We start from the raw sequence: 22,353 nt of genomic DNA, 5'->3' as shown, positions 1-22,353 counted from the left end.
GCTTGGCTCACTACGTTGTTGACTTGATGTTTGCTGATTCCCCACACTTAGTTGAGATGTTGGGCATGCATGGTAGCACGCAGGTACCTCCCTAGAACAGCTGACTTGGAGCACTTCAGCCTTTGAGGGAGCAGGGATACAGTAGTCTATGGGATCAGCAGATAGTCCTTTCCCTAACATCCAACTCTCATCTTCACCAGGGAACAAATGGGCTGAGGAATGGATGTAGGAAGGATTTTTACCCCTGAGGTCACTGTACATTGAAGAAAGAGGTAAACAACTCCTGCCCCCCATTTTGCACTTTTGGAATTCCCACTTTCAGTTAGAATTTGATGGGACTTGATGTTGTGGAAACTGATGATATAAAACCTGGTTGGGGTGCGACATTCCTACCTGTGGTAATGTGGACCACAGTCTTGTGGAAGCAGCCCCTCAAAACTCTTAAGTATATCGTGAGCAGGCTGGTGTTGCTATTAGAACCTCCCTGTTTTCTCTTCAGAAGATGGGTTAGCATTTAGTATAGTATTTCACTTTCCTTTCTGTGCTCATAAGCATGTTATCTTTCCCATGCCCGTCATTAAATGGGAATTGTCTTTATTTCAGGAAGAGAAAGAAGAGGAGATGATATTTGAAATGCCGCCGTCTTGGGTTCCTAAGCTCGACATGACACTCAAAGGTATAGTCATTGTTGTTGCATGCCTACCTTAGAAGACAGGATGAATTAATATATAATTTGTGTAAGACTATATCAATTAAGATTTGCTGAAAATTTTACTTTGAGGAAAATGATTGCAGTAGCAGTAACTTGTGGGTATAACTTAACTTTTTTTAATTTGTGCACAATTTTCCAACAGTGTTCAGGTCTAGCCTGTCAGTCCTATGCCAACACTTCCAGAACTATTCACTTCATCCTCTCTTATTTTGTTCATAAGTAATATTTTCCTTTTTATTTCAGAAGTGTTGATTTCAAATTGGGATTCATTTGTGTGTGTGTGTGTGTGTGTGTGTGTGTGTGTGTGTGTGTGTGTGTGTGTGTGTGTGTGTGTGTGTGTGTCAAGGTTTATATTCTTAGAATATACCAAGCCATTAAACGGATTTGAATGCACAGTGATTTTTGACTTAACCTGATGTTGTGCAACTTCAGACCAGGTTATATTAGTCAATGAGGTATGAGACAAGGAAAGTATGCAGAGGAGGGGTTGTCTCACTTCCAGTAGTTGACAAAACAATAACCTTTTCTTGCATTAATTAAAAAGCAAATCACTACCATATTCTTTAATATAGTATTGCTTTTAGTACCACTGTTTGATTAATGGTTTTTATAAAATAATTATTTTCTATATATTTTTGGGTACTTACATATTATTGCAAACCGGTTCTAAACAAGTGGTTGTGCATGGTACATATGGGTAAACAGCATGACTGCAACTAAAACTGCAAAAGTGTTATGGTGTCATCTGCATGTAAATGGTTTGTAGATAGTAATCGAAGTACCACATTTAAACATGGAGGCCCGACTAACCCCCCCTTCTAACGTGGCACAGGTGGCTGCAGGCTTGACACCAGGATGATGTTCGCTTGAAGCACAGTGTGTGCTAAGATGCTTGGTTCCTGGGACAGGTTCCAGTTAAGACTACCCTTCTCCAAACACAGAATGAAAAATGTAGCTAGGCTTCCTTTTCAGAAACTATAGTGGGAGTTATCAGTCCGTGAATATCCAAATTTTACAGTTTCTGTGTTTTGGTTTGGCCCCATAGGTAAATGGTTAAGCATTTCAATTTTAATCTAAATTAAAAATGCATGAAGGCAGAAAATAATACTTGTATGATGACATTGTGTGCATTGACATTCAGTGGTAACATTTCCCACATGTAGGAATTTGTTTATAATGAAATTACTGCTACCAGGATTATAAGGCATAGTACACTAGAACCTGGTTGCGATAATACGTAAGTACCCATTTTTGTTGCAGGAAAGCTTTGCTTTTGTTCATAGACCTCATCATCTTCACTAAAGGAGGTAACTAATTAGTGTGACTGGCAAACCACTTCCCCCATTAATTTTTAACTAAATGTGCAATCTGACTGGTGGATAAAAGACATTTGTACAGAATGTGACCTTTGCTAAAGCTTTAATTCTGGCACAAGAGCAAGAATGCGGGAATGATAAAAGGTGTGTGTATTTGAATGTGTTTGAGAGAGTGAATGGGGGGGGGGGGCTGTGCCAGCACTATGGATGGGTCGTCAATACAAACTACTGCAGGCAATTCAGAGATATGTAAATAAGTTGATAATGAGGTTTTTCCTCATTAAAGCTAAAGTGTTTCTGAATTACATATTTCTGCATCGTGTAAATTGATCCTTTTTACCACAGCTGTTATCATTAGTGGTTAGGTCCTCTGAATTTTCAAGCATGTTTAACTAGTTGCTATTACTGATTACAAATACCTTATCCTGAAAACTTTTATTCTTTGCAGCTATTATTTGAGCTGTAAGGATTACCAAATTCATTGCTCTTTTTGTTGAACCACATTAATTGAGCTTTCACAAAGACAGAATTCTCTTGCAGCCAATCCTTTTACACCTAAAGTTTAGGGTTGCCACCATTTCAAATGTTGAAAGTGGGACATTTTTTGTAGAAATGTTAGATTTTAAAGGACAAAACATATACTTGACTAGTACAAAGGATAGAACTTTTGTTTTTTTTACCAAAATAAAACCTTGTTCTTGTAGCATTTGAGTTGCTTATGGTATTTCATATAATGTTTAGGTGTTTCAGATAAAAATTGTTTTATGCAACTATTAAAGAAAACTTAGGAAATATTTTTGTCCTAAAATCTGAGGACATTTGCCATTTTTTTTTTTTTTCACAGGACACAGCTGCCCATAGAGGGGCTGTTCCTCACAAAGTGGGACAGGTGGTAACCCTACCAAAGTTGTAGTTGTATCAGATTTGAATCAGAGCATCCATATGCTTGTTTTCTTTAAGCATGGCTATTTATCTCCAGCTGAAGGTACTATGTAGATAGACAACTCCAAAGGTAAAACACTCAACTTTTTGTTTCCTTTTCTACTAACACTTTAGGCTACAAGATCTCTGCATTTACACTTACTATATATAAATGCACACACATACAGATCTATATCTATATATATATATATATATATATATATATATATCTGAAGTAGTTAACTTCATTTGATCAGCAACCTGTGGGTATCGGTTCTGACCTGGATCCGAGCCGGCAGCTTTCCAAGCTAAAGATCCGAGCTCTCAGTTCCTCCCCTTACCCATAATACCCTGCTACCTCCCTCCAGTCCTCAGATCTGGTTTGCCGCGGCTTCTGAAGCATAAGGGACGAGCCGTTAGCGTTTTAGGTGAGAGGAATTTAGGAGTTTTTTTGTTAAAATCGTAGCGATTTTGGTGAGTGAGTGTGTGTAGTAGATCCGTAGTTAAGTTAAACCGTTTTTTTAGTTACTTTTAGTGGTAAATTAGTATTTTCCCTTCCCCTTACTGTGTGTGTTACGGTGTGTGCTTGTGTGTGATGGCCGAGGGCCCTAAGGCCATTTTTTTCAAAATGTGCTGATCATAAGCTGTCCCCAGCGGATGGCCGCACTCAGTGCGTTCTCTGCCTGAGGGTAGCCCACTTAACATCGGGCTGCCAGATTTGTGTGGCCTGTAACCCCCGGGCTCTGAGGGACAGGAGAAACAAGCTAATCCTGGCGGGACTCTTGCCCCCGGATTCTTCTTTCTCCTCTCCCTCAGTGGCGCCAGTCGCGGCTGCGACTGTCCAGCCTACAGCTCCCTCTCCCCTGGCTGGGACTCAACCTCCCGCTGTTTCCCAGGGAGAGGGGGACTCTTCTAAGAAAGAGAAGGGGCACAGAGTGAAGGTAAAGGAGAGGGCACAGAGTGAAGGTAAAGGAGAGGGATAGGCACAAGAGCCATAAGCAGTGGGCCGAATCAGCCCCTTCGGCTCTGCCGGCTAAACTGATTTGTTCCCCTGTGAGGGTTTGCAGGTCTTCCCCCTTTCGGCTCCCTTCTCCACGCTTCTCTCCGGAGCCGGAGGAGGAGTCCCGGTCACCCTCGAGGTCATCTAGGCGTCCTTCCCGGCCTGCCTCGATGACTTCTTCTAGGTCTACCAGGAGTCTGTCCGACGCAGATATGGACCGGATGATGTGTCAATTCCTGCAGGCCCAGATGCAGATGGGAGTGCTCCTGCCTCGCCCCCTCCGGGAGGGAGCTCGGCCCCTTTCTTTGCATCCATTGCTCCTTCTCCGATCCACTATCAGGTATAGGAGCCGTCGGATCTGAGTTGTCTCCATGCCGGGGAGTCGACGCCGATAGTAGTTGCTACTTCGATGCCGGCCTTACACTCGAGTTTATCGGGTCATCTTTTGGATCCGAGCTCTTGGGGCCGAGAGCCGAGCTTCAGATTCGCAAGGGTGAGTGTGTCTTCGGCTCCATTGCTGTCGGAGAACACTTCCCTTTCTGGTCCAATCGCATTGGCTCCGGCACCAGTCCTCACGTCAGAGTCGAGGGGACTAATCTCGGAGCCAGGGGAGAGTGGTTCACCTTCTGCTTTCGACGATGTGGAGAGGGTGCTGTCGAGGAGTTAGAAGACCCTGGTCCGTGCTACGGATCCCCACCCTTCACTCTCTCGCATATGGGCCTGTCTTCCATCGTCCGGCCCCAGGGGCAGCCTGCGTCTGCATCCCAGTTAGTTCCCATAGAGGAACAGGACCCCATTGGTGAGCCCTCCTCAAACAGTCCCACAGAGGAGGTCCCTCACAAACAAAAGTGTAAGAGGAGGCACTTGGACTCCCCCGAGTCCCTCATGGAGGACACAGACTTAGAGGAAGGGGAAGGTTCCCCCAGGTCACCCCCGGAGGACGTCTCCTTTGGAGACATTATGGAGATGCTGCGCATAAGAGGGGGGTGGTCAGCCCAGAAACCTTCCTCAGATGAGTCTGTGTTTCTGGAGGCATGTGACGCAGGCCCATCTACCTCTTGGTTGTCTCCCCCAGCTGACCCCTTGGTAGACTTGATTACTCCAAAAAAGCACAAACACATTGGATAAAACCCGGCTCAAAGGTATCACTAAGTCTATGACTCTAAACTTAAAAGCGTGTGAGTCACCATATAGTTGTATATGCTTAAATAAGGCATTATTGGCATACTGTCTTCTTATTTCTGACTTATGCTCAATAATCCTATCTTTGAGCCTACGTGTTGTTTTGCCAACATAATAAGATTGACAGGCAACACATTTTGCCATATACACTACATTAGTTGAATTACAATTTGCTTTAATATTAAATTTATAAATACATTTAGTATGTGGATGAATATAGGTAGCAGAGGCGGTGGTATCAATTAGATCCAAACAACAAGAACAGTTATGACACTTGTAAGTGCCACAGCAAGAAATCCGACATAAGGACTTATCCAATTTAAAAATAGAAGGACGAAAGTCCTTATAACATAATATACTTTTAAGATTTCTCATGTTCCTGTAACTAAAAGACGGTTTATTAATCAATATTCTAGAGACATCCGGAGATGCCATTAAAACAGGCCAATATTTATATATTACTCGCTTGACTAAAGCAATCTTACTAGCAAAAGTAGTAACATATCTAATCACATTACTTACATTAGCATTCCGGGGAGGTGATATTAATAACTACTTTGAAACCAAGGAATATCAGTGGATTATTCGATTGAGAGATGACCATGCTCCAGGTATTAATAATACTGTTAGTATTAAGCCTATTCTTACCAGATTACAGCGTAATATGAAATAATTAAATTAATATATCATATTATATTATATAATTTATTTTAGAATTTTTATATATATATATATATATATATATATATATATATGTTAGGTCTTATTTATTGTTGTATTGCATTTATTTTTGTAATTTTAAGATTTTAAATGTGAAGTATTGTCACATGATCTTGGCTGCGGTCATGTGTTCTTGGGCTTGTATATAAGCATTTGCTTTTTTTGTATGGCTGTATTCAGTATTGAAAAAGGGTTCTTCCCGAAAGCTTTGCGTTTTATAAATTTTTATCCAACGTGTTTGTGCTTTTTTGGAGTATCTTCAGCTACCTACGTTGTTTTGTTAGACTTGATTACTACCAGGGCTTGGAAGGAGCTGGGCACTGTGGAGCCAATCCCTAGGAGACTGGATAAAATCCTTAGTCCCCCTTCTGACAAACCGGCATGGAATAAAGGTTCCCCGGTAGGTGCCATGGTGGTGGCAACTGCCATCAAGAAGGAACTGGCACAAGAAAGTTCCTCGGTCCATCCTCCTGATAAGGAGTCTCGGACGATGGACCACTTTGGAAAGTGGATGTTTGCTTCAGCCACCTTTCCTATAAGGGCGCTGAATTATCTGGCACACGTCATTAGGCTTCAGCGGGATCTGATAAAAGAGTACGCTGGGTCTCCCCCAGAGTCCATGGCGGCTGAGGACAAACTAACTTTCTCGGCTCGCATGGCCACTCTAAAGTCAATATCAAACACTTCTATGTAGCTTCTCTCTCATGCCACGGAGGGGGCGGCTAGAGCCAGCAGAGCAGAGGTCACCTTGCGGCGCCACACCTGGCTCTATCTTTGCGACTTTGCGGAACCCTTCAAGACGTCCTTCGCGAACGCTCCCTTTGACGGTTCTATGCTATTCGGCAAAACCATCCGCGACACGCTACTCCAGAGCAAGAAAGATGGGAAGATGCTGTCTGCTGTCGGAATCCGCTTCTCTGCTCCTCAAAGGTCCTTCTCAAGGAACCAGAGAGGACAAAAGAAGATGTGGTTCTGGAAGTCTCAGCAGTCCCATCCTGCTCCGGACCCTTCGTCCTTCAGAGGCAGGGGAGGACAAGGTGGACACCAGCCCAGAGGCAGAGGGGAGCCGAAGAATTTCAGGTCGAGAGAACCCTTCTCTGACTGACCCGTGCAGCAACTCTGAGGGGTTGCCAGACTGTCCATCTCTGGAGGCAGTCGGAGGGCATTTTTCAGAGCATCTAGCAAGTTGGGAGTCCATTACTACAGATCGCTGGGTGCTCTGAATAATATCCAGAGGTTACTCTATCTCCTTCCTGAATCTTCCCCCGTTAGGGAGGCGCCTCCCTGATGTCCCACCCAATCAGAGGGAGGCTGCTGCTTCAGAAATAAAGAAATTACTAGAAAAAAGGGCCATCCAACACGTCCCCCCAGAGCAGTCTAGGTTGGGCAATTACTCCAGGTTCCTTTTGGTGCTAAAAAAGATGGGGGACTTAAGGCCAATTCTCGACCTGTCAGCCTTGAACCTGTTCATTGCCAAAGAGAAATTCCGGATGGTCACTCTACAATCTATTCTCCCCCTTCTGCAGGAGAATGACTGGATGTGCTCCATAGACCTCAAGGATGCGTACTACCACATTCTCATGGACAGACGATCCAGAAGGTTTCTCCGCTTTCGGCTGGGGGCCAGTCATTATCAGTTCAGGGTACTTCCGTTCGGCCTCACCACAGCCCCCAGGGTATTCACCAAGGTCATGGCAGTTGTGGCAGCCCACCTGAGACTTCAGGGAATTCAAGTCTTTCCGTACCTAGACGACTGGCTCCTCACCGTCCCCACCAGGCATCTACTCTGTTCTGCCAGAGATTATTCTTTACTCTTGGCCCATCATCTAGGCATTACCACAAATTTCAGGAAGTCTTCTCTTCATCCTGTTCAAGTTCTGGATTTTATAGGGGCCAGGATAAACACGCTTCAGTCCAAGGCCTTTCTGACAGCGGACAGATTACGCACCTTGTCACTCCATGTAATAGCACTTCTACAGTCCCCAGCCCCACCCGCAGAATTAGTCCTGAGAGCCCTAGGATCCATGGCGGCAGCCATCAGCCTTTCACCTCTTGCTTGGCTGCACATGAGAGTCCTTCAATGGACCCTTCAGGTCCAATGGTCCCTCCTCCTACACCCATTGGATTAACTGATTCCCCTAAGCAGGATTTGCAGGAACTCCCTTCTTTGGTGGCTTCATTCCCGAGAGCTTCTGGAAGGGAGACCATTTGTGATGCCTCTACCCCCAAACCACGCTGACCATGGACGTTTCTCGCCTTAGGTGAGGGGGGCATTGCATGGGTAGAACCATCCAAGGCACGTGGACCCCTGTAAAGACCTTTCTGCATATCAATGTTCTGGAGATGAGGGTGGTGCTTTTAGCGTTGCAAGCCCTTCAGGACCTTCTTCCTCCAGGGACTATTGCAATTCAGACAGACAACATGGCGGTGGTCTGGTACATCAACAAACAGGGAGGAACCCGGTCTTACCCTCTTTGTCGAGAGGCTATGACAGTTTGGGAATGGGCGATTTCCACCAACCGCTTTCTGATAGCAACGCACATTCCGGGTCAGTCCAACATTCTAGCGGACAAGCTGAGTCGTTCTATCCTCACACCTTACGAGTGGTCTCTAAACCCCTTAGTAGTGAAATAGATCTTCCTCAGATGGGGTCAGCCTTGCTGCGATCTCTACGCGTCTCCTTCAAACGCAAAATGCAGCCAATTTTTTGCTCTAATTCCCCCACTGGGGGAGAGTCCCAGAGATGTTCTGGTTCATGCTTGGCCACCCGGTCTTCTTTATGCTTATCCTCCTCTTCCACTAATGATGAAATTTCTGCAGAAAGCTCGTCGGTTGGGGAGCAAAATAATCCACATAGCCCCATTCTGGCCTCATCAGATCTGGTTCACGTATGTGCGGTCTCACATCATAGCTCCTTCTTGGGTCTTAGATCCCATTCTGGATCTGATCTCTCATCCTTCGGGATTGCAAACTCCGAACCTGGACGACCTCAAGCTCACGGCTTGGTTGATCCAGTTCCACTAGTGGCTAGGACTCCCGGTATCTCGTCTTCCATAAAATCTATTCTGGTAGCGGCACATAAATCCTCTACCAGGAAGATCTACAAGAGTAAATTGAAGCGTTTTTCCATCTGGGACAAACATAGGGGTTTGGACCCTTTTTCGGCTCCCATTCCAGCAGTTCTTGAATTTCTTTCCCACATTTTCCATCAAGGGGCCAGTTCTTCTACTGTGAAGGTTCAGATGGCTGCCATTTCTCATATCCACATCGGGGACAACCTTGGACTCTTAGCTTCCGCTAAGATATGCAAGACCTTTTTGAAAGGCACCTTTCTGTTAAGACCTCCGGTCAAGAATGCGGTTCCCCCATGGGACTTCAGGCCCTAACGGGTCCACCCTTTGAACCTGCAGCTTCCGTTGACTTAAAATTCTTATCCTGGAAAACTGCCTTCTTGATTGCAATTACTTCAGCTAGAAGGGTATCTGAACTTCAAGCCCTTTGTACAAAACCCCCGTACCTGCTATTCCATAAGGACACAGCATCTCTCAGGACTAATCCTTCATTCTTGCCTAAAGTGGCCTCTGAGGCTAATATCAATCAAATCATCAATTTGCCTGTTTTCTTCCCAACTTCCAAAACAAAGGGGAATATAGACTGCACTTGTTGGATGTGCATAGGCAATTGCAATTTTACTTGCACAGGACAGCTGCTTCTCGCAAATTGGAGCAGCTTTTCATGTCTTTCGCTAAGCTGTCCTTAAGCAAGCCAGTTACGAAAGTTACCTTAGCTGGATGGATATCCAAGTGCATCTTACACGCGTATACAGCTTCCGGTTGGCCAGAACCCTTGGGGGTTCATGCTCACTCTACCCGTTCTATGGCTACCTCTGAAGCATTTTGGTCAAGAGTTCCCTTAGATGACATCTGTTCAGCGGCTACTTGGGCCTCTTCTCATGCCTTAATTTCTCATTACAAGCTGGATCTGATATCCAGAGGTAGGGCAGCCTTTGGTTCAGCAGTGCTCTGGAATATCCTTCCTTGAGGACCTCCCAGGTTTTTGGTAGCTGGGGACTCTGTCCCACAGGTTGCTGATCAAATGAAGTTAACTACTTCAGATAAAGAAGTTATGTACTCACCATAACGTTCCATCTGAGTAGGTAACTTCATTTGTCAGCAACCAACCCCCCCTTCTTCCCCCTAGCCTGTTTCGTGGTCATATTCATAACGGAGTGTTTTCCTTCTGTTACGCATCAGGTTAGCGTTTCTCTTTCGAGTATGTTTAACTGTTGGTTGATAAATTGGCAAACTCGATCTGAGGACTGGAGGGAGGTAGAAGGTTATTATGGGTAATGGGGAGGAGCTGAGAGCTCAGATCTATAGCTTGGAAAGCTGCCGGCTCAGATCCAGGTCGAATCCGATACCCACAGGTTGCTTACAAATGAAGTTACCTACTCAGATGGAACGTTATGGTGAGTACATAACTTCTTTATATATATATATATATATATATATATTTATATATATATATTTATGTATTTATATATAAATATAAATATATATGTATATACATAAATATAAATATATATGTATATACATAAATATAAATATATATATATATATATATATATATATATTTTTTTTTTTTTGTGTGTGTGTGTGTGTGTATATATGGCTGTATACAGTTTTACTGTACTAAACAAAAATTATTACTTTAAATTGCCAACGCTCAGGTTTTCTACAGCTGTAGCTACACAGGTTAGGTTCCTAGTTAAGTACAAGGCTAGCTGCTCTTGCAGGCCATATTAAGCCTAGCCAATTTCCCTTTTTTGTGCTCAAAAAACTTATCCCATCTGGTTACAGATTGGCCTTACCCATCATATGGTCAATAATTATGTATTACCCCAATGACTTAGATAATTGGAGGGGATTCATGTATGGGATAAAGCATTTGGGAGCTGCCTCTGTCCATTAGTAGTACAAGGGGCAGACCTGTGGTAAATTTTCTGTTTCCCATCCAGAGATTCAAGTTGTGCTTGAATATGGACAGGGATCATTTTTTTTTATGTGGATGGGAGTCTGTTCCAGAGCAGCGGTATCCTTCGTGAGATATATCTTTCCCTCCAAACTGTTCTGTTGATGTTACAGAAGAGGTTTAGATCCCTTGACTGAGTATTACTCATGCCATTTGACTTACTGATGTAAAGTAAATCCATCAGTTTTGGGTTAAAGAATGCCTTGAATGCCAGATACAGGTCAGCTCTCAGCAAGTCTGTAGGTTTAGTGGCATGGTTTTGAGTCAGTCCATGTAGGACATTTTGTTTAGACCTTGTATCCTTGTAGTAGGGTATCTCTGTGGGTGTTCAAGTTGTTGCATGTGTCTGGACAGATACATACAGAAGGGGGCATTATATTCAATGAATGGCCTAATGAGGGCTTATTAAAAGGGGCAATGACATCCCTAGATCTAGTCACAATTCCTTTGTTTACAAACTATGCAATATAGAGAGACTTTCTTACAACAGTGGAGACAAGTTGGTCAAATGCTAGGGCACTGTCCACATAGGTTCCCAAATCCTGAACAGCTGGGTCAACTGTTAGGGGTGTGTTGTCAATGTGGTAGTTCCTTGGAGCAGATGACTTCCCAAAGGATACAGTAATGCATTTTTTGGTATTTAGTTTTAGTGCATGATTTTGGCACCAGTTATTTTTTTGAAACAAATCTTCCTGCAGGATGGCTAAGTCATTTGCAGATTCAGTGACTGCTGCTAGGTTACAGTCATCTGCAAACTTAGCCAGAGCCCTTTGTTATTGTCTTTTACTTCATAAAAGCATATGCCAAGCAGGAGAGGTTCCACCACAGAACCATGGGGGACTCCACTGGTGACTGGTCTCTTTGTGAAGGTAACTTCGCTTATTTTGATTTTCTACACCCTGTGAGACAGTTGGCAATCTAGCAGGTGAAATGGGTTTATTCCCAGTGTATTTAGCTTTTCTACTATGCCTGAGTGGGGAATTGTGTTAAACGCTTTATAATTATTTATTTATTTGTCTTTGTTTACCTGAAAGCCTGACTGGGTAATACCCATTTTCAGCAAAGGCCCTGAGAGAAAAGATCCATTTGTTTGCATTGCATTATATTTAGTTCCAGTTAAACACAGAGTAGTTACATATCTATTTACATATATACTTACAGTAGTTACATGCATACTAAAATTTTACAGAGATAGAAATTACTAAAGAGAAAGCCCACGTGCAGCTTAGTGGATTGTATAGGCAGTAGTTATGTATAAAAATTGTTTTGTCATTTCAGTGAGAGTTTGAAAGTATTTTCTTTAAGGAGAGTATTTGGAGAGTATCTTGGTGAGCATGTCTTAACCTAGTAATGAGCATGTGCAGGACCAGGATTGGTTAAGATGCTGTTTAAGCAGTGTTTTATAACTACTGAGTTTGTCAGAGAGTTTTGTTTGTGTGTGGATACTATTCCAGCGTTTAGCAACATATTGGGAGTAGTGAGAGTCTCCTGCAACATTATTTGACTTATTTGTGAGTAGTAAGAATTTGTTACTAGAACAGAGGTCCCTTACTGAACAGTAGGGCAGTAATGTTTTTTAATGCAGGCCATTTTTCTGAATGATGAATGAGTTTTTGTGCTGCAGTTAGTTGTGAATGTGTTAGATAGTATACTGGTAGCCGTTTAAAGAAATGTAATCCTTGATGATATTTATGCAACGGCATGGTCTTCTAGGATTACTTTGCCTAATAGTGTAAACTGGATATTATTTTCTAATCCAGACCTGATATTGGGGCTGCCATTGTCAGAGATGTATTTTCCTAGTGGGCCATCTTTAAGAAACAGCTTGGGACTCTGCCCTTTGAATTACAGAGGGTGGATTCTACTCTTTCCAAACAAGATACATATGCACTTACTGTAATGCTACATCTGTAAGTGTGTTGGTCCATTCTCTGTAATAATCCTGCCCCATCTCTTCTATCTTGGCTGAGTTGGACAGTTGGTCTTATGTGATTTTATATATATATATATATATATATATATATATATATATATATATATATATATATGTTGTTGTCGTCTTTCGGCTTTTCCCGGTTAGGGGTCGCCACAGCAGAACTCCGGTCTGCTAATGATTGGCAGTAGATTTTCATGAGCGCCGTGGAGCCAGCGTGATGTTCAACCTTCAGTGAAGGCACACCCATTTACGCATGTCTTTTGAATGCCCACCCAACCGCAGGGAGGACATGCAGACTCCACACAGAAGGCACTCCCTGCACTCCAGCTGAGAATCGAACAGGAGAACCTTTTGCTGTGAGGCAAAAACACTACCGCTGCACCACATATTTATCTATATATATATATATATATATATATATATATATATATATATATATATATATATATATATATCTATATATATATATATATATATATATATATATATATATATATAACCCAGCCACTGGGGATGCACAAGCCAGTGCATTTCTTTGTGCTAGTCCCAAGCCCGGATAAATGGGGAGGGTTGCGTCAGGAAGGGCATCCGGCGTAAAAATTCTGCCACAACATTTATGGCGCAGAAATTTCATATTTCCATACCGGATCGGTCGAGGCCCGAGTTAACAATGACCGCCACCAGTAATGTTAGCCAACAGGGTGCTGGCGGAAATTGGGCTACTGTTGGCCGAAGGAGAAGAGGAGGGCAAAGGCATGCCCGAAGGCAGGAAGAGAGGAGGAAGGTACTACATGAACTACAATATGAACTGGCACCTCACCTAAGTGTCATGTTTAATCATAGCCTCACCTCAGGTTTCGTGCCCACTGAGTGGCGCAGAGCTACAGTTATCCCAATCCACAAGGGGGGATCCACCTTGGATCCTGGAAACTACCGTCCCATCAGTCTGACAAGCCTTATCTGCAAGGCCATGGAGCTTATTATCATGGAACTTATAAACAAAGACATTGGCAACCTTCAAACACTGGACCCCACCCAGTTTGGGTTTGTGAAGGGCCGATCTTGTCTCCTGAACCTGATTGACTTCTTTGAATCAGTCTCCAGAGCCATGGACAAGGGTATGGTGGTCCACACAGCCTATCTAGACCTTGCCAAGGCCTTTGACACCATCCCCCACTCTGGAATCATAGATAAACTTACTAAGTTGGGCATTAATCCCTATGTCACCCAATGGGTTGCTAAATGACTTACTGATAGAACCCACACTGTAAAAGTAGCCTACTCCAAATTCAACTCCAGACAAGTGACAAGTGGAGTACCTCAGGGTTCAGTCCTGAGGCCACTCTTGTTTGGCATCTACTTCTCTGAAGTACAGGTCAACACTAAGGAACCCTGGCTAACAAAGTTTGCAGATGACTGCAAACTGGGAGCCATTATTGAATCCCCAAATGATGTGGATACTCTACAAAAGGGCCTTACAGAAACAGATGCTTGGTGCCAGAGCCATGGACTCAAGCTCAATGCCAAGAAATGTATTGTTATCCCCTTTGGGAAAAAACATGTATCCATGAATTACCATATAGGTGGAAGTACACTAAACACAGAAAGTGTGATAAGAGACTTAGGGACACAGGTGGACAGTGGTCTCACCTTCGATAACCACATCACCACAACAGTCAGGAAATCCTTCTATGTGGCACACCTCATCACGAAGGGCTTTTCATCCAGAAAAAAGGAGGTCATTGTCCCACTGTACTCATCCCTCAATAGACCCATTATAGAATACAACGCCCCATTTGGTATGTACCTCTCAAGACATCTGCAACAACTGGAAAGGCCTCAGAAATACCTCACTAAAAGAATCACAGGCCTATGCTGACCGCCTTAAAAAACTCCAGCTATACTCTGTCGCATATCGTCTACTCAGAGGCGATCTCTGCTTAACATACAAGGCCATGTCAAACCCAGAGCTGTTGGACATGCTACACTTAAAGAAATCCCAATCCCTCAGAGCTACACGCTCCAGGGATCTAAACCTTGTCATCACAATAAACGAAACATGCTGGAGGGATAGGTTCCTGACCCAGAGACTCCCCAGACTCTGGAATAGATTGCCCATACATCTCAAGCAGAGTGCCTCTTTGGACCTCTTCAAGAGGAACCTTGACGATTGGATGGGAGAAAGGAAATTCACCCCAGGGATCACATCAGTCGCCCTGCTAGACAGGGGTCCAGGAAATTAAATAATGTGAGAAGAAATAGCCAGGGAATTGTTATGGCTAGACTTGTATAGGCCCTAGGGCTGATAGCCTAGTACCAACCTATGAACCTATGAGTGTAGCAGTGAGGGTAGGAACTTTGAATGTTGGCAGTATGACTGGTATAGGATGAGAGATATCTGATATGATGGAGAGAAGGAGGGTTGATATATTGTGCGTGCAAGAGACCAGATGGAAGGGAAGTAAGGCCAGGTGTTTAGGAAATGGGTTCAAATTGTTCTATCATGGTGTGGATGGCAGGAGAAATGGGATAGGGTTATACTAATGGAACAATATGCCAAAAGTGTTTTAGATGTGAAGAGAGTGTCTGACAGAGTGATGTTTATGAAGCTCAAAATTGATGATGTAATGATGAATGTTGTTAGTGTATATGCTCCACAAGTTGGGTGTGTGATGGATGAGAAAGAGAAATTTTGGAGTGAGTTGGATGAAGTTGTGGTGAGTGTACCCAAGGGTGAGAGACTAGTGATTGGAGCAGACTTTAATGGGCATGTTGGTGAAGTGAACAGAGGGGATGAGGAAGTGATGGATAGGTATGGTATTAAGGAGAGGAATGCAGAAGGTCAGATGATTGTGGATTTTGCTAAAAGGATAGACATAGCTGTGGTGAATACGTATTTTAAGAAAAAGGAGGAGCATAGGGTGATGTACAAGAGTGGAGGAAGATGCACACAGGTGGATTATATCCTATGTAGGAGGGCCAGTCTGAAGGAGATTGGAGACTGTAAAGTGATGGCAGGGGAAAGTGTAGTTAAGCAGCATAGAATGGTGGTCTGTAGGATGACATTTGTGATCAAGAAGAGGAGGAGGAGTGTGAAAGCAGTGCCAAGGATTAAATGGTGGAAGTTAAAAAAGGGTGATTGTGAAGTGGAGTTTAGGGAAGAGTTAAGACAGGCACTGGGAGGCAGTGGAGAGTTACTGAATAGCTGGGTAACTACAGCAGAACTAGTAAGGGAGACTGCTAGAAAGGTGCTTGGTGTGACATCTGGACAGAGGAAGGAGGACAAGGAGACCTGGTGGTGGAATGAGGAAGTACAGGAGAGTATACAGAGGAAGAGGCTTGGGAAGAAGAAGAAGTGGGATTGCCAAAGAGATGAAGAAAGTAGACATGAGTATAAGGAGATGAGGCACATGGCAAAGACAGAGGTGGCGAAAGCTAAGAATAAGGCGTATGGAGAGTTGTATGAGAGATTGGACACTAAAGAGGGAGAAAAGGACCTGTACCGATTGGCTAGACAGAGGGACAGAGCTGGGAAAGATGTGCAGCAAGTAAGGGTGATAAAGGATAGTGAGGGAAAGGTGCTCATAAGAGAGGAGAGTGTGTTGAGTAGATGGAAAGAGTATTTTGAGAGGCTGATGAATCAAGAGAATGAGAGAGAAAGAAGGTTGGATGATGTGGGGATAGTGAATCAGGAAGTGAAACAGATTAGCAAGGAGGAAGTAAGGACAGCTATGAAGAGGATGAAGAATGGAAAGGCTGTTGGCCCAGATGACATACCAATGGAAGCATGGAGGTGCTTAGGAGAAATGGCAGTGGAATTTTTAACTAGATTGTTTAATGAAATTTTGGAAAGTCAGAGGATGCCTGAGGAGTGGAGAAAAAGTGTTTTGGTACCTTCTTTAAGAATAAGGATGATGTGCAGAGCTGCAGTAACTACAGAGGGATAAAATTGATCAGTCACAGCTTGAAGTTAAGGGAAAGAGTAGTAGAAGCTAGGTTAAGAAGGGAGGTGATGATTAGTGATCAGCAGTATGGTTTCATGCCAGGAAAGAGCACTACAGATGCAATGTTTGCTCTGAGAGTGTTATTGGAGAAATACAGAGAAGGTCAGAAGGAGTTGCATTGTGTCTTTGTAGACTTGGAGAAAGCATATGACAGGGTGCCTAGAGAAGAGTTGTGGTATTGTATGAGGAAGTCAGGAGTGGCAGAGAAGTATGTAAGAGTGGTACAGGATATGTACGAGGGTAGTGTGACAGTGGTGAGGACTGCAGTGGGAGTGACAGATCCATTTAAGGTGGAGGTGGGATTACATCAAGGATCAGCTCTGAGTCCTTTCTTATTTGCAGTGGTGATGGACAGGTTGACAGATGAGATCAGAAAGGAGGCCCCATGGACTATGATGTTTGCAGATGACATTGTGATCTGTAGTGAGAGTAGGAATCAGGTTGAGGAGACTCTGGAGAGGTGGAGATATGCTCTAGAGAGCAGAGGAATGAAGGTCAGCAGGGCTAAGACAGAATATATGTGTGTAAATGAAAGGGAGGGTAGAGGAATGGTGAGGATGCAGGTAGTAGAGTTGGTAAAGGTGGACAAGTTTAAGTACTTGGGATCAACAGTTCAGAGTAATGGTGAATGTGGAAGAGAGGTGAAGAAGAGATTACAGGCAGGGTGGAATGGGTGGAGAAGAGTGTCAGGAGTGCTTTGTGACAGACGGGTACCAGTAAGAGTGAAAGGGAAGGTCTACAAGAGGGTAGTGAGACCAGCTATGTTATATGGGTTGGAGACAGTGGCATTGACAAAAAGGCAGGAGTCAGAGCTGGATGTGGCAGAGTTAAAGATGTTAATATTTGCACTTGGTGTGACTAAGATGGATAGGATTAGGAATCCGTGTATTAGAGGGTCAGCTCATGTTGGACAGTTTGGAGACAAAGCAAGAGAGACGAGATTGCGTTGGTTTGGATATGTGCTGAGGAGGGATGAGTATATTGGGAAAAAGATGCTAAGGATGGAGCTGCCAGGTAAGAGGAAAAGAGGAAGGCATAAGATAAGGTTTATAGACGTGGTGAGAGAGGACATGCAGGCGGTTGGTGTGACAGAGCAAGATGCAGAGGATAGGAAGAAATGGAAAGAGATGATCCACTGTGGCGACCCCTAATGGGAAAAGCCGAAAGATGATGATGATATATATCTATATCTATATATATATATATATATATATATATATATATATATATATATATATATATATATTCGCACACACACACACACACACACACACACACACACATACATATAGATGCATGGATAAATATGTGGTGCAGCGGTATAGGAATACCTGCATAAGTACCTCCTGGACATTCATACTCCACAGAAGACTGGCTCAAAAATATTCAAAATAATAAAATCCAGAGATGCAGCCCTCCTGCTTGATCTATCTGTGGGCAAATGCTGTATCATTTAGGATAATTACTGGTGAGCATTGCCCTTGTCCAAAGAAGAATGAGAAATGATCCATTAGTATCCAAAGTATATAATATTTTGAAAGGATGGCTCAAAAATGATGCTTCATAGTATCTTACATTCAGAGCTGAGAAAAAACACTAGTCTGTCTGTATGTTAGGGATTTCTATTTTGTGGTTCAAAAGGGGTAATTTCTTCCACGTTTTTACACCGGACTATTAGACATACTAATAATAGACATTAGTTAATAGCCGTGGTGGTGCAGCGGTAGCGTCACCTCACAGCAAGAGGTTCTCCAGTTTGATTGTTGGCTGGAGCACCTTCTGTGTGGAGTCTGCATGCCCTCCCCGTGGTCGAGTGGCATTCAAAAGACATTCATTGGGCGTGCCTTCGTTGAAGGTTGGCTGTCGAGCTGGCAAGTCAGCACCGTAAAAATCTACTGCCAGTCATTAGCAGACCGGAGGTCCGCTGTGGCGACCCCTAACCGGGAAAAGCTGAAAGAAGAGGAACAAGTTTGCTATAAAAATGTAAACAGCTGGGTCATAGCATCATATAGTGGCCAGGTGTTTGTAAACAAACTGAAGATTTACCAAGAATAAGAGTAACCTTTGGATGTCAAATGACATAAAATACACCATCACCATCCTTGGAACTTGCCATCATAACCATGGCAGCATATCGGCCCCTTCAGTCAAATAATAAACAACTGCTTACCATCTACAAACCACAAAGGGCTGCTGGGGTCAGTACCTATTCCAGTTGTGCAGCTAGAACTTCAGCTAAAATTCCTATATCAATGAGGTCTATCATATACCTTCATCTTTTCAAACCATTACTAAAAGTCTTCCTCTCTGCATCATAGCTTTGCCCCTGCTCCTCATCTGGGACTTAGCTCTCTAACACCCTTCATCACCTTTCTTATACTTCCCTTTAAAGCACTAAATCATTAACCTGCTTATCCCTTTCTAATACTTCACTTTATTGTACTTCTTCAGCTATTATGCCTACTTCTAATTAGTACAACCAAACCGATTCCATCACTACTTCTCAGTTAACACACAGATATGCTTATCTCCTTCTAATTCCTCACTTTACTCCTACCTGTCTTATACACTACTCTTCTATCTGTAAAGTCTCAGTACAAGCCTTGTATACTTAATGGTTGTGAATATCAATACAAATTTTATTACACAGTTATGGCATGTGTCCACTGAAACTACATTATACAATGTGTTATTGTATGTATTGATTGCATTAATTATGATACCTTGGAGCTTTTCTAATTGGACCTCCACTGAAAAAGGGCATGTGCCCAGTTGTACTTTACCCGTAAACATATGTCAGTAAACAGTAAATAATATTCAGTCTAACACTGCAGGACTCTTCTACTTGCTTCTGAAGTACACATCAAATGGTCGTAGAATGTATGCATGGAATCCACCACTCATGAGAAAATTACATCAGTCTTTGAAAGAAATGACTTGCCTAACATATGCAGAGGTAAACTTTCATAAACCAAAATGACATTAAACATTTCGTGTCTGCTTTGCATCATCCATTAGCGGAAAAGTCTGTACAATCATTTGAGGTAGATATTAAAGGAATGAATCAAAATTAAACCACCTGCAATACAAGACTTGCCGGTATGCATATCAAAACAAAGTTCATGCCACTACTAATATAATACCAGCACTGCTATTCTTATATCAGAAACTGAGATCCTCTTTAGTCTTAATAAAAGCAAAAGCAGATGTTGAGAAACAAGTACAAGCAGGTTCAGAATATGGATGATGAATCAAATAAAAATGTTTACTTTTGGCCAGTATGTGTCAACACTTGACTTCAGAACTGATATTTGTTGGCCAGGTCAAATGACGTTGCAGTAGTTACTGCTAATATACACCTTTGGAGAGGGAAACAACAAATACAGAAGGTACATAGACAAAATTCTTAATGTCTGCTGTAGTGAAAGATCTAACACTTATCCTGAGAAGACTAAGCGTTGATGACACACCATATGTGCAACCCAAATAGATGAGATATCCAGAGTCTGCCCTCCGAAGGAAGGGTGACAACAGGATTATGACCTTATTTCTAGTAGGATGGAAGATAGCGAAATAAAGGCTGAATCACCCTGTGTTGATGTCCACTATGGTTGCAGCCCAAATTGGTCTCCAGAAGTGCAATCTAACACACTTTGGAGACCCCAGACACTGAGCTTTAGAAAGTGTGAAATAGTATTGGTACCTGCAAGTAAAGGTATGATGAAAGTTACAAGCAATGCATGAAGAATGCCAAATTCCATGCACTGAAATTCTTGTTACCAAGAAAGTGTATTGTGTCTGTTATCATAAAGTCAACATATTAATATAAAGGTTTGCCTTTTACTCCAATCAGATGTGAAAATTTCACTCAGCAACATAACTGCTGGTAAGGCCTGTAGGCATACCAAAGTAAAGAATAGTGTTTTCATAATGCTGTTGTGTGCGAGTGTCTTGACTTGTATTTGTGTCTGTATGCTCATTCAGATGATTGCATGTTTTCTGAAGCTTATAAACAAGTAAAGCAAAATTTGCATGTCATTGTGCCTTCTTATAGTTGTTGATACTGTTTAGAATGTAATTCTCATTTTGCTTGGAAATAACACTGTATGTGATGCAGGACACACTTTTAAGCTGTAAATTTTTTCATTTCCTGTACTCATCACCATTGTTGTAAATGATGCTGCATTTGTCATACAGGCTTAGAGGGTCATAGGTGTTTACTAGGCTAATGACCACAAGAGCCTTTTTAAGCTTAACCCTGCATCCCCAATCTCTGACAAGTTCTGGTACCCTTGATAAGTGGGAGAGGAAACATTTACAAGCAGGGGTCTGGGAGATGAACCATTTACAGGCTGCCTGCTTCCATTAGAGATATAAGTGCCAAACCAGGGATGAATTTATTTTTCCCCATCCATTTGTCCAAGTTATGTGTAATAGCACCAATAAAGGTAGATACTGTGAGGCTTATGAGAGTTCATAGCTTCAAAGGGTTGACTGTCAGGCTTACCGCCTACTTGACATCAAAACCTGATTGCTGTAATTCACGATATTTTCTACATAATATTTGAAAGACATTTCTCCTATTGAAACAGAATGCTCACTCCATAACTTTGGAAGGCATTGTTAATGTACTTTTTACAGTTTTGAGGGTTGGGTAATTTGTTGGTGGGCCACCCCACTAAACCTAGTCATTGAAACATGATAGTGACAGGATGACTGGTTGATCTGTCAGCCTCATCTAGACTGCTCACATGCATATGTCCGTCTGTCTCAGGGATGCGTACCACAGACTTTCGAAGGCAGACATTTTGGAGAAGGAGACAATCCCTTGTTTTCATTCATGAGGGTCTGTCTTGGTCCTTCTTAGCTTGTCTGCTACAGTATTTTATCCTGTTAGAATGCATGAAACCTGAAGTCATACTTAGCTGAGTTGCTACCTCCCAGGCAGTCATAGTAAGTCTGCAAAGGGAATAAAATCTGTATCCCCTTGTTTATGTACCACATCACTGTGGTGTTGTCTGTGATAACTTACAGAGGTCCTGAGGACCAGAGATGATTTAAGGTTTTTAAAGTATTTGCAAGTGTCATTATCTCTGTGACATTTATGTGCTTTTGTATATCCTTGTAGCTTCACAGACTTTGCGCTTTCATCCCTTTTGAAACTGTTTCCCCAAGCAAAATCTAAAGCATCTGTTGTGAAAGACTGGGAGGGAGAGTGAAGCGAGAAGGGGAAACCTGGACTGAGATAACTGGTCAACTCTCCAAAGTAACTCCCATCTGACAAACCCTACAACATGGGTCGGAAAAGATAAGTATGATGTTGAGTCCAGAGTGGTCTGAGATACCACTGAATTTTTCTCATGTGAAGTCTGGCTGAGAGAATCATGGGAGTCATGAAACCAAGGGTTCTGAGAAATTCCCTCCCAGGAGTCTAAGGTTGGCTACAAAAGTCCAGGAAGATTCCCTTGTGCAGTTCTACTTCTTCCAGTGGAAGAAATGCTTTTCTTATCAATGAATCTGGAAGACATTCC

The 22,353-nt window shown here is 42.7% G+C and overlaps 1 protein-coding gene across 2 annotated transcripts in view; it reads left to right on the top strand.

Moving 5' to 3' along the window:
• The window catches only part of DRC7 (dynein regulatory complex subunit 7), a 1,455,099-nt gene that overhangs the window by 520,492 nt on the left and 912,254 nt on the right, over positions 1–22,353 (top strand). For both annotated transcript variants that reach the window (XM_044081324.1, XM_044081326.1), the window contains exon 9: positions 604–676. In XM_044081324.1, coding sequence (XP_043937259.1) covers positions 604–676 — 73 coding nt within the window. The remainder of the gene's footprint in view (positions 1–603; positions 677–22,353) is intronic.

This window comes from Protopterus annectens, chromosome 8.part0 (genome assembly GCF_019279795.1).
Source record: "Protopterus annectens isolate FY-2018-M chromosome 8.part0, PAN1.0, whole genome shotgun sequence".
In the NCBI taxonomy this organism is placed as follows: domain Eukaryota; kingdom Metazoa; phylum Chordata; order Ceratodontiformes; family Protopteridae; genus Protopterus; species Protopterus annectens.
This window is presented reverse-complemented; position numbering and strand designations above follow the sequence as displayed.